At 47.4% G+C, this 13137-nt stretch overlaps 1 protein-coding gene across 1 annotated transcript; it reads right to left on the bottom strand.

Annotated features, from left to right (window-relative positions):
* Window positions 1-1231: 1231 nt before the first annotated feature.
* sgpp1b (sphingosine-1-phosphate phosphatase 1b) lies at window positions 1232-8728 on the bottom strand. The gene is made up of 3 exons (XM_067243710.1): window positions 7895-8728; window positions 5048-5137; window positions 1232-1842 (listed from the first exon to the last, which is right to left on the bottom strand). The coding sequence occupies exons 1-3, from the start codon at window positions 8726-8728 to the stop codon at window positions 1291-1293; spliced, it is 1476 nt and encodes a 491-aa protein (XP_067099811.1). The 3' UTR covers window positions 1232-1290.
* Window positions 8729-13137: the final 4409 nt, after the last annotated feature.

The raw sequence follows: 13137 nt of genomic DNA, 5'->3' as shown, positions 1-13137 counted from the left end.
TATAGGAGTAAGGGGGATCCCCTTCAACGACTTGACAGAACATGCATATCTTCGTATTACCCTGAAACCCTATAATCTTCATATAGTACACATCCCACAGTGAAAAGGTGATGCCTGAGCATCATATGTGCCCAGTAATGGCTTTTCTCCCATCAGTCTGAAGTGAAACCAACAAATGCAATCAAATAAATTAAAAACCCTACATTAAGACGCAGAAATAAAAATACATAAAATTAGCCCTTAAAAAAAAAAAAAAAAAAAAAAAGACAATGAATGCCCATTTACTTTGGGGGGCGGCAAATAAGTATGATATAATTAAGATCATCAAATCAAAGGTTGAAAACAGGCCTGAATTATCCAGGTTTTTTTCTGAATAGTAAGACACAGGTTAATTAAAGGAACTAGATCAGTGGTATCCAGCTGGCTCAGTCCTTTTGACGCCCCTGCTTAAAGGTGTCAGCCGTGACCAGCGGGCAGGAGGAGGACCAAGTGGCAGCGCTCGGTTTGTCTGAATAGGAATAAGTGGTGCGGTCCTGAGGGTGCTGTGTAAGGTGAGGCACAGGATGAGGGCTGAGGATTAGGGCCGAGAATGAGGGGTAGGTTGAGCAGGATGAGGGTCAGGATGAGCAGGATGAGGGGCAGGATGAGGGGCTGGATGAGCGGGATGAGGTCAGGATGAGCAGGATGAGGGGCTGGATGAGCAGGATGAGGGTCAGGATGAGGGTCAGGATGAGGGTCAGGATGAGGTCAGGATGAGGGGCTGGATGAGCGGGATGAGGTCAGGATGAGCAGGATGAGGGTCAGGATGAGGGTCAGGATGAGCAGGATGAGGGGCTGGATGAGCAGGATGAGGGTCAGGATGAGGGTCAGGATGAGGGTCAGGATGAGGGTCAGGATGAGGGTCAGGATGAGGTCAGGATGAGGGGCTGGATGAGCGGGATGAGGTCAGGATGAGGGTCAGGATGAGGGTCAGGATGAGGTCAGGATGAGCGGGATGAGGTCAGGATGAGCAGGATGAGGGGCAGGATGAGGGTCAGGATGAGCAGGATGAGGGGCAGGATGAGGTCAGGATGAGGGTCAGGATGAGCAGGATGAGGTCAGGATGAGGGGCTGGATGAGCGGGATGAGGTCAGGATGAGGGTCAGGATGAGCAGGATGAGCAGGATGAGGTCAGGATGAGCAGGATGAGGTCAGGATGAGGTCAGGATGAGCAGGATGAGGGTCAGGATGAGCAGGATGAGCAGGATGAGCAGGATGAGGGGCAGGAGCTGAAGACAGAGCCCCTCACCATCAGGCGAGCTTCAGGTAGGTGAAGAGCAGAGGAACCAGGAAGAGCGTGTTGAAGCCCATCGTCCCGTACACAATGTACCTGTAGGGCAGCTCCACCTCCATGTGCTGCCGGGCCTTCCTGGTGTCCCCGCTGGGGATGCCGAACAGGCGGCAGGCCAGCGGGATGGTGAGGGCCTTCATGAGGGCGCGGGTGGCCAGCAGCAACAGCACTCCCAGGCTCAACCTCAGCAGGGCCACGGCCACCAGAGAGACACTGAGCTCTGGAGGGGACAGTGGCAGCTGGGACAGGGGGATGTCAGGCATTAGGCCCAGGCGGTAGTTGAGGTGGGAGCCCAGGGCCATGCCAGCGCCACAGCCCAGGATCTGGGCGGTGTCGCCCCGGGAGGTGCTCCAGGTGTCCAGGGTGAAGGAGAAGAGGCCCATGCCTATGTGGAGGGTGATGATCAAGAAGGGGGCGTAGTGGTTCGTCTGATAGAAGTTGTCAATCATGTCCAGGGCTGGCTGGAACACCACCAGGATCAGAACGCTGAACGTCACACCAGCGATTATGTCCTGGATGGAAAACAACAAACATGCATTAGTGGCTACAGTAATACAAAAACTAGATGACAGCGTTGACGGTGAGAACACAAGCACACGTGACCGAATCCTGTTTATGTGTGTGTGTGTGTGTTTGTGTTCCACATCACTTCACCTCTCCGTAAAAGATTCATTGGAAGCCACAGAACAACTTCTCTGCACAGTGTGTGGAAAAGTTCCAAGAAATCCCATTTCCTCCACAGTTCAACCACACAATCCAATAGCCTTCCCCCTTCTGGGTTTTCCAGTGTGCTCACAGGAAGGAGGATGGCATGAGGAAGGGCGCTGAGGGATGACTAATCAGTGTCCATGTGCAAGTGAGCATTAGACACCTAGCAGTACAAAAGCACAGTGAACCATTCACCCCACCCCCCCACTCCCACGCTCCCAGGACCGTCCATGCTGCCAGTCAGTCATTAACCTGCCGTGTCACGGGGCAGGACACTGAGGGGTGCTCACGTGTCGCTAGGCTGCTGGGCTCAGAGATCACATGTTCCAGCCAACGTGAGGTCACATGCAGCTATCTCCGAGCCCTGTAGAGTACCCCCACAGTCCAGAGACCAGGCCACAGTTAAGATAGGGCTACGCATAACTTTAATTGACTTCCATGTCCATTGACCCTTCCATGTGTGTTATCAGGGACAAACACTTTGGGAGTCTTGTAGCAACCATACAGAGTTCTATGCTTTGCCTGAGCAGTGGAGAGCTGTTAGAGCTACTGAACAAGACATTTTCCACCAGGTAAAATTGAGGATCATTAAATGTTTGGGTTAGGGTTAGGCTTATGACTACTAGAAGACAAAACCATAATATCCTTGACATTAACAATGGCCCTGCCTACCCAGCACCTCTACACCTCCGGCAGTTTCCACTGAACAATATTTCTGTTCTTGCTTGACCAAGGTTCAGTCTTTCTCTGTAGTGAACTAAAAGTCCTGGGTGACATTATGAGGGAGACATAAATATGTCTCCTTATCAATACCCTTACGATGTTTTAGTACTACACTTTTACTGATTAAAGGAAGGACAGCTCCAGACTGGTCGTAACGTTGGTTACGGTACGGATATTACCGTGAACTACTCGGCTTGAAATGCTGAAAAGTCTGAAAAGAAACCCTGTCAACTTGCTGTCCAGCAGGCCTGTTACCATCTGTTCTGGGTCTACCTTGGAGATCTCTAATGACTTAATAGGATCAGCAATCAGGCCTCATTAGTTCAGATAACTGTATATCCCTGGTCTAATGAGACACAGGCCTAGGGAATGAAGTCATGTTAGCTTGCTACAGGCTGAAAAAACTGGAACATGATCTAGACAATAGCTCCAGTAGGATATAAAGCTTGGTTTTTAACAAAGAAGGGAGGAAGTGTTTTCACTGGGCGTGATGTAGTTAACATTTGACAGAGAGCCAGGCCAGGCAATACAAACCACAAATGCATGTTCTGGAACACCACTCACAAACTTGATCTGATACGACTTCCAACCAGACAGGGCATTAGACCCCATTAATAGCATTAGAACTGCCATTAGGTCCTTCTACAGACAGAATGTGAGCTCTCGTGGCGTAGCCTGGAGAGGGGAGGGAGAGGGAGAGAGGGGGAGGGAGAGAGAGAGAGACAGGGGAGGGGAGAGAGAGAGACAGACAGACAGACAGAGAGAGAGAGAGAGAGAGAGAGAGGGAGGGAGGGAGGGAGGGAGGGAGGGAGGGAGGGAGGGAGGGAGGGAGGGAGGGAGGGAGGGAGGGAGGGAGGGAGGGAGGGAGGGAGGGAGGGAGGGAGGGAGGGAGGGAGGGAGGGAGGGAGGGAGGGAGAGGGATTGAGACGAGGTGACTCCTGCCTGGGCTTGGGTAATAAAGGGTAACCGAGTCACTACTCTGGGTGTCACTTCAGCAGTCCAGCCCTCCCTGAGACATGATACATGCATTACCACAGTAACAGTCACCCTGGCGACCGCCAGTCAAACTCAACACTGCAACTAGACTTATGACATCATGCCAACCATCAACATTAGCCCTCGGAGCTAAGTGTTACAGACATGCACAGGCCCAGATCCAATCATGTACTGTATCTCTTGGTCTTGTAGTCACCTACAAGGCAAGCCAGGAGGAGACTCAGTTATAGGACAGCATGTCTCCCCCTTCCTGGGCCTCGTCCCTGGCCCTCATCCCTGGCCCTCATCCCTGGCCCTCATCCCTGCTCCACAGCAGGGCCTGATAGAGTTCTTATGTCTTACATAAACAAGGAAACATTTTCCAGAATGAAAAGGTCAGAAAAAATTGCAAGAGAAGTGACATATTTTCCTTTCTACAAAGGGGGTTTGAAGCCAAAATCACATAACTCTTCTCTCAAAAGAAATATGCTTGTTATACCTCATTTTTTAACAATGTCTGTAATACTAAGCATAGCATAGGACAGCAACAAAACAGTGTCTGGAAAACCTATGTCAGAATACAAAGATTATTATAGTCTATGGTTATCTATCCCAAGCCCAGCACCAGCCTAAACATGTCAGCCTAATCAGGTACATTATGGGGTTCGCCACGGATTTATGAGTCTGGGACAAGCTAATTCAGGTTTGGTAGGAGAGAGGGCGGCAACACTGAGACAATCACAGGAATAGGAAGAGCATGTCTGCGTTTACAGTCCAAGACCACATCTGTTCTGTGAGCACTAAAACAGGTCCAACTACAACGCCGACCTTTTCTGGACGAACGGCAGGACGATGAGAGACGAGAGGGACGAGGTCCTTTTGTGACACAAGACAGAGGAAGGACAAAGGTGACACTGGAACAATCGAACGACCCAACAACTTCACAAGTTCCCCTTGGCTTTCCTATCAGAGGAGGGCCAGATAAGTCAGAAGCCTGCAGCAGGAACACAAGTCAGTCACAACCAAAGGATTTCAGACTCAACTCAGCACAGCCCTTAGCTGTGCTAGAAAGCTAGCCGCAAGCCCCAGAACAAGGACACGACACCTGGTATCTGGCTGTGAACTGAGAACAAGGTGACATTACCGTTTAGATACTGTTACAGCAAGGTCAGGTTTCAAACTCCCAGGGCTGTCCGGACAGGGGATCATTGCCCGGCCTTGACTTCACTGGCTGACTCATGTCATCTAACAGGACTGCGCACAGCACGGTCACAATGACAGGTAGGCGCTGGTGACGTGGCACAGACTTACCAGGATGGAGTGCATGCCCATGTAGATCCGGCTGATGCAGACCAGGATGCACCAGCACAGGGCCAGCGAGAGGCCCACCGTAAAGGGGTACTGGGGAGACACAGGAGAGCAGGCAGGAATGAGAAAAAGGATTCATGTCAGTCTAGGATAAAGCACTAGCAACAGCCTGCAGTCTCCAAGACAATATACTGGTGACTACATTTTGTATTATATGAATATTTAAACGTAAGCCTTTGGGCTGTTTCAACTGCACGGAGCACATTCACACACACACGGTTATAATACATTTTTGATGTAGCATGACACTTGGCCTTTAGTCATTTCCTTATTCGATTAGAGAGCTAGAGGGGAACCAATGGGGGATTGAGAAGGAGGAAGAGAGAGAGATAAAGGGAGACTGCTGAGGTTTGCACACTGGGGGGGGTGGTGGGGGGGCTTTTGTTCCCTCTCTTCATTGTGGCTCTAGTGTTTTGAGATAGCTCGAATTTCCTCCCACAGCAGAGAATCGAATTAAACCTTCCCCCAGTACCCTGCTTCGCCGCTCCTCTAATGACGCCCAGAACTGGAGGGGAAATGATGGTGGCTTGATGGGTTTCTTTACCCAGGCTTGGAGCTCAAACACAGGTCTACAGCGGTGACAGACCAATACCACTTACATTTTACCTTTAAGTCGTTTAGCAGACGCTCTTATCCAGAGCGACTTACAGTAAGTACAGGGACATTCCCCCCCAAGGCAAGTAGGGTGAAGTGCCTTGCCCAAAGAGACGTCATTTGGCACGTCGAACCGGCAACCTTCTGAGTAACAGCCCGATTCCCTAACCGCTCAGCCATCTGACTCCTAAATATGCTCAAATACCAGTGGAGCATATTTAGCTTCCTGTCCACTCAGAAACTGCACCAGCAGCGTTACTATGAAGAGTGGATAATACTCGGTCATGCTTCAAACATGCAGCACCAAACGATCAAAGCCTATCGGGAGCCGAGTACTCCACGGCATGTTAATCCTGACTTCTAATCAGCTGCCTAAGGACAAGGTTCGCCGACTCATAAAAGCATTTGTAAAGACATTGAGGTTTGTACGTCGTGACTCACGGAGGGTGATCGACAACATAGTCACTCATCTTCAGACAGAGGACCAGAGAATATTCCCGGAAAGTTTCCGAAGGTCTCACGGTCAACATGGTTGTCAGTGTTGGTGAGAGCAGTGTAAGGAAGGCCCTGCGTTGCCTTTAAAGGAGTAACCACTGGGTATATTTTAAACGGCAACCCAGTCCACATGAGCAGTGGGGGTAAGGGGCAAGGAGTCAGGTGGCTGAGCGGTGAGGGACCTTGAGTCGACCTCACACAACCTCTAGGAGGTTGTGTGAGGTCGACTCGTGCGAGCCTCTAGGAGGCTGTGTGAGGTCGACTCGTGCGAGCCTCTAGGAGGCTGTGTGAGGTCGACTCGTGCCTCTAGCCTCTAGGAAGCTGTGTACTCTGTGGTGGACCGCCCAGCGCTGCATGCCAGATTTGCAGTCTCCTCCTTTGTGATCTTCTGGATAGCTGGCACTTAAACCCATGGTCTTCAAGCCTGGATAATGACCCATTCATTTGAAGCAGGTGTGCTGCAGCAGGGAAACATCTAGAACACGCATGACACCGGGTCCCTAGGACCGGGGCTGAAGACCACCGTTGTAGACCATCTAGTTCTGACTTTCTGACTCTAACATTCACCTTCACTGAGCAGAACTTTTAACATTGTTTTCACTTCTGCCGATCAAGTGTTGCAAATTCAACTTGGTGACGTTTGTGTGGCTGGACTGTGATCGATCCTGCCTGTACACAAACCCCAGAGGCAGAGAGCCATGCTACGTATCTGAGAGCTGTCTTTGCCTCTCCTTTGGGAATGCTCTCCTTCCAGAGCCCTCAGACAGTAACATCTGGCTCTTATTACCGTCCTACACAGACCCAGAGTGTGTGTGTGGGTGTGTGTGTAGTGGGAGGCATCTGTGAAACATCCCAAATTCTTGCTCTGTTCAGGCAAGTCAGCAGTGGTTATTCAGCATGGCTACGGCAAGCAGGAGGGGTTTTTAAGGGACACACCCTGCAGCTGCACACACCTCTCACATCTGTCAAGCACAGCTGTGGAGGAAGGAGAGGGAGTTGGACTAGAGTGGTCGAGTGGTGAGCACCATTTGATATTACATGAGGTTAAAGAGTTTCCTTTAAACAAACATCACAGTAGGTTTCACTATTTGAAGTCCAAGACTGTTTAAATTAATTTGAATGTTTAAAAACGGGTCCCGGCCACACATAGAAAACTGGTAGAAATGTGGTGGGATCGGTGGCCGACATCCAGTTGACAAACTGTCAAACTGTCCACCCTGAAGCAGACACAGACTCTGATTTAACTGTCTCTGGTCCACAGAAGAGAAGCTTTAACTCCCAGTAGCTTATCAGCAGCCCTGCAGCAGTCATGCTATTCTCTTATCTTCCACACCGGTAGATACAAACCAGCACTGCTGAGGAGACTATGCTTCCCCTGCACTCATGGCGTGATTCGAGTAGCAACTTTTTGTCAAGATAAAAGTATTCTGTTACCAAGGAAAGGCATGACTGGGGAGTTCAGATAAGAGTGGTGGAGGCTCGATGCTTGCCTCTGATAAAGCATGTGTTTATATCTGCATGTGACAAGGTATCAAACAGAAACCTTGTTCCGTTTTGAAACAAGTCAGTGTCAATTTAAAAAGTGTCATTTTCTGAGGGAAGAAAAAACAAAGGGGGAAGTCGTTTTAAACCTACTTCATCATTCTGGAAAAAACCTGAGTAAACCCCCTAGTTTGTTGTGCTGATAAGAGAGAACTTTACCTCCCAACGCTCGTAGGTCAGCAGGAACAGCGAGAAGGGAATGGCAGTTCCCGACATGGCGTGCGTAGAGGGCATACTATACTCAGAGTTATAGAACATCTCCACCTTGACCACGGGCGGAGAAGCAGGTCTGGCCCACCGAATCACATCCTTGGTTGACTGACCAAGGTACATTACCCAAACCCATACAACTACAAGTCTCCGGCTAACATATGCATCCACGTTCCATATAAAGAACGGGAAAAAGGTGATATAAAACAGCTCGTTTCCCAACTCAGTTCCGAAGGTGAATAGGTAGTATAAAAACTTGTTCTCGATTATGAACTCCTGTCCCAGATCACCTGTTAGAGAATTCTTACGCAAGGGTTTAACTGTGCTCTCTGAGAGACCTGGGTTCTTTTCACCGACCCTCGGAGGTCCAATCTCCACCTCAGACGAATTAACTTTATTTGAAACATTTTCCACGCTGTCCCGGGCTCCAGTTTCGCTCGTGCTATGCCCCGATCTTTCAGACCCCGGAGTGACCGCTGCTCCATTTTGAGGAACATTTCCCTCCGGTTTTAAAGTGTCCCCGCTCGAGATCCTCTGCCGAAGACACTCTGTCTTCTCTCCTTCTCCACCACCACTGCGAGTGCATTTGTCACTTTCACTGGTGGGATGGATGGAGACGCCGTTGTTGTGCAAATGAGTCCGCTCAGTGTCTTTGATCTCCGCTGAGTTCTTAGAAAACGTCCCGCGCACCCCGCAGATCTGCTGAAACCGTGCGACATGGTGCGGATCTTGCAAATAATGGAACAGTTCTACGACCTGCGACGATGTGGTCTTTGCCATCATTGGTGGTGGTATGAAAGATCAAGCTTCTTTTTCGTCAGAAAATAGTGTAAGTCAGCACCAAAAGCTAGCCTGCCAAGCATTCACGAAACCCGTGCATCATGGTAGAAAGTGGTCAGTTGAGCGAGTTCCCATAACACACGTTCAACAAGAGTGGTATAATACAGCGTATGTTCCTTTCGAATCCAGATATGTTCCGTTCCTTCAGATGATAACGTGTAAATTCCGTGTAAATTCTAACGTTAGGGTCCAACGTTACTTATCGAACGAGATGCAATTTGTGTCGCCCCGCTATCTTCAGTAACGTTAGTAGTATCCGGTTACTGACAGATCTATGAAATGCTCAGTGGCGCGCACGCTTGGTTGACGCATTCAGGATTCAAACGTGGCCGCGCTTGTGCATTGTTTTTGAAGGGTGTAAACACACAAATGTCTTACTAATAGGTAATAAATATACGAATTGCATTGCTTAACCGTTTCCTATTGTGAATTATAGTAGAAATGAAGAGAACGCATGTTGGTTCCTCAGTACGACAACGGGGTTCATTACGAAACAGTATCCTGCTTTATGATTTGAGATTCAAAACATGACAGGATCGACATACTTTATTTATGAATTGTCAGCAAAGATAAACGGTGCTATCTTCTCCAGTTTTGACAAAATAGACATCCATGTATATGGGGACATGCCCGTTTTTCTCAAAATATAATTTCTTGTAAAATATTCTCCTTTTAGATCAAAAGGTTATTTTACAGTAAGGATCTTTGTTATTACACATTAATCTGCAACAAAGAAACAATTCTCCCACTGAACATATTTCACTCAAATACAGAAAAATGAGACAAGATCTTGAATCCACATAGAAAATGAGCAATTATTCATCCTACGATTTCATTTAGATTAAAACTTCAGTTGGGTCAGTGTTGACATAGTACGTCTTCTGCCAACCTAAACAAAGATATTTTTTAACCAAATGAGATTTGGGCAATCATCCAAGCCTGCATGATAACTGGTTAGTGATGTTATCATTACAGGAGCACTGAGTCTTTGTAAATAAGGTAAATAAATAAGGTAAATAAGGTAGTTCAAAGCTACCGCAATGCATGCAATTAAAGTCTGAGCAACAACACTTGCAACCTTTTCTTAACACCGGTTAATAAATCAGTAAAACACCCGTGAGGTTCAAACATATCTGTTCAGACGTGATAACTAATGAATGAGATGAGCATCTCTAATGCAGTCAAATCTTCTTCTGGACCAGCAGAGGGCAGCAAAGGGTTATGAAGAGAGCAAAACACCACACACAAAAAAGCAAAATTGCACCGGCAGTACCTCTGCATATGTATGTTTCAAAATTGAGGAGTTTGTGATGACACTCTGAATTAGGATGTTTAGAGAAACACATGTTATTCTATAAATATACAAGAAAATATCTGATGATAAAAGAAACATACCAGCAGATACAAACCTTCCGAAACAAGGCAAGGTGCATTATTTGTACTGCGAGTATCCCTGAATAGGCTCATTTTTAATGAGCATCGACAATAAAAACGAAGTTCTGCATGGAATCTCCTACATCAGCATATAAAGGCAGTGAAACTGTAATAAAATGTCCTTTGAGGACAACAGACCTTGATTTCGACTGTCTTGACCCAACCTGTGGAAAATCTTACAAGGGGAAGCCTTCAGGCTGCGGTTCATCTATGTGTGAAATTGAAGGTTAAATCACAGTACATTTACATTTAGTCATTTAGCAGACGCTCTTATCCAGAGCGACTTACAGTAAGTACAGGGACATTCCCCCAAGGCAAGTAGGGTGAAGTGCCTTGCCCAAGGACACAACGTCATCTGGCACGGCCGGGAATCTAACTGGCAACCTTCTGATTACAAACCCGCTTCCCTAACCGCTCTGCCACCTGACTCCCTCCAGTAAACCACACTCTGCACTGATGAGCAGCTTCCTATTCAAGCAATAAAAAACAATTAAAAAAAAAACAGTCACCCATTGTCATCCAGTTTATAGATCAGAACTTGATGGCTGTGGTTGGGGGTGATGCTGGGGCAGGTGCCTAGACTGTAGAGGCAGGTTGAAGAAGGGTATGGCACCAGGTGATAGCGTGGCATATCCTCCAACCCAAAGGATGGAGAACAGCAGTCTGCCACCACCACCTTCACCCGCTTCCTGTCTGGGTAGAGAAGTCTCCTCCCTGCGGGCGGCCTGGTGCCAGCCCCCTGCTTCTTTTCCTCCTCCTCATGGTGGATCTTCCTCAGGAGGTTGTTGATGAGCACCGAGCGTCGCAGGTACGCCTCCGGGTCCTCCAGATACCTCAGCTTCTCCAGGGAGATTTTGAGGATGCAGCTGCGATCCTCTTGTAGTATCAGGTGCTGCGAAAGGAGGAGGGAGGGGACGTACAGTGTGGGGGGTCAGATGGCTGAGCGGTTAGGGAATCGGACTATTAATCAGAAGGTTGCCGGTTCAATTCTGGCCGTGAAAAATGACGTTGTGTCCTTGGGCAAGGCACTTCACCATACTTGCCTCGGGGGAATGTCCCTGTACTTACTGTAAGTCGCTCTGGATAAGAGTGTCTACTAAATGACAAAATGTCAAATGTAAATGTACAGGGGGAAGATGTGTGCAGAGAAGGAAACCTTGTCAGACACATTCGCTTAGCCATGTCAGACACGACGACCTACTGAGGGACAGAACAATAGCATCGACTCATCTTAATCACAAAGCCATCGTCCGTACTTTTTGAAAATATCCATGTAGGTCTCCATGTAAATCCTCCTCTTCCGCATATTTCCTCTTGAAGTAGGCAACTTTCGACGTTGTTGAATGGTTTGATCTCTCTTAGTAGGAATGGACTGTTTGAAATGCACAATCAGAAACATTGCAATTACAATCTCTGTCATACAATTGTAACATGAGATGCGGTCAGTGGAATGACAAAATATTACATAACTACCACAGCCAGTGGTGGAGTCGCTTCCATGCTCCATTACCTGATGATGATTGTCCAAAGCCACAAAAGAGCTCTCTGTCTGAAGTCCTGATTGCTTGGGCTACTCCTTTCTGAGCCTCACACATTGCCTTCAGGGCCCCTACATGATCATAAAAGAGCATACATTTGAATATTTTGAGAGTAAAATTGAACAGAACAATGGAGAGAAACGACCAATTGGAATAACGACACAACCCAGATATGATAGATAGAAATGTTGTGTCATGCCATACAGGAAACATTTAGGTTCATTCACAACTGTATTCCACAAATAGGCTTCCTGTAGTAGCTGCAGCATAAACCAAACTAGCTGTCATTTAAAAATGAGCGCTCATAAAGGATGAAGATAAGAAATCTTGCAATACAGCCAAATGCAGGCAGGTTTGGGGGATCTGAAAACGCTGAAAACTGGGTTAAGTGAGTGCGTGCGTGGGCAGCACATGCCTACTGTGCGTTGAATAGGGAATTCTCATCTCACACACACCTGTAACCAATAATCAATTGCTCCTGCAGTGAACTGTAGTGGCACGTCTTCAAAAATAACTGATAAGTTGGCTTTATTAGCGCACTGGTGTAATGAAGTGACACGCATTTTCTGATAAAAAATGTCGTTATTTGGTTACATGTTTACAGTTCACACACTCAAATGCAAGCAATGTATATCGATTAGGATAATTACCTTAAAGTAGTGATGTTCAACAGATGAAATGCGTTCCAAATTAGTAGGTAAAAGCTCTATTCAACATTGCCCGTGAGAATCGCTCTTTACTTGTCCAATGAGTGACCTTCCTTCTGTGCGACATTTACTGTCTGTGCCAATTATCCCCGCTCCAAGCTTTGCCTGAAGTTTGTGCTTCACACCCAGTCGCCGTATCTCCGTTTTAATAATCCCTTCAGACTCCTGGGTCTTAAAATATCCCTTTCTGTGCAACAAGCAACAACACCATTCATTCTGAAACCTCATTGGTCCTCACAGAAGCAGATGTTTCCTGTTGCTAGGAGAGTCACTAGGCAATGATGACGCCTCATCATCAGGCTCCATTATTCTTGCATCCTCTCAATGCCCTCCTTGGTTTCCAAACCTAACTATACGTTTGGCGCGGTGTTGGAGTCAAAACCTGTATCGACATCTTTCTGGACGAGTGGTGTATGCTATCAAACCAATTAAATCACCCACGTTTGTGTAAAGCAGTGGCACAGACGATTTTATGTTGTTAAACATGGGCAGCTGCTTTTCATATTTATTTCGCTAATACCCGGAATTAACCCAATCAAGCATATGTCAGATCTACTCATCCTTGGAATCACAGGATTGTATTTCTTAATCGCCTCTAATCATGTGTCTGTGATTTCCTTGGAGCATTTTGGCCAGTCTATTAGAACTACAAATCCCACACTTGGCTGAAGCC

This window comes from Osmerus mordax, chromosome 9, assembly GCF_038355195.1.
Source record: "Osmerus mordax isolate fOsmMor3 chromosome 9, fOsmMor3.pri, whole genome shotgun sequence".
Lineage (NCBI taxonomy): Eukaryota > Metazoa > Chordata > Actinopteri > Osmeriformes > Osmeridae > Osmerus > Osmerus mordax.
This window is presented reverse-complemented; position numbering and strand designations above follow the sequence as displayed.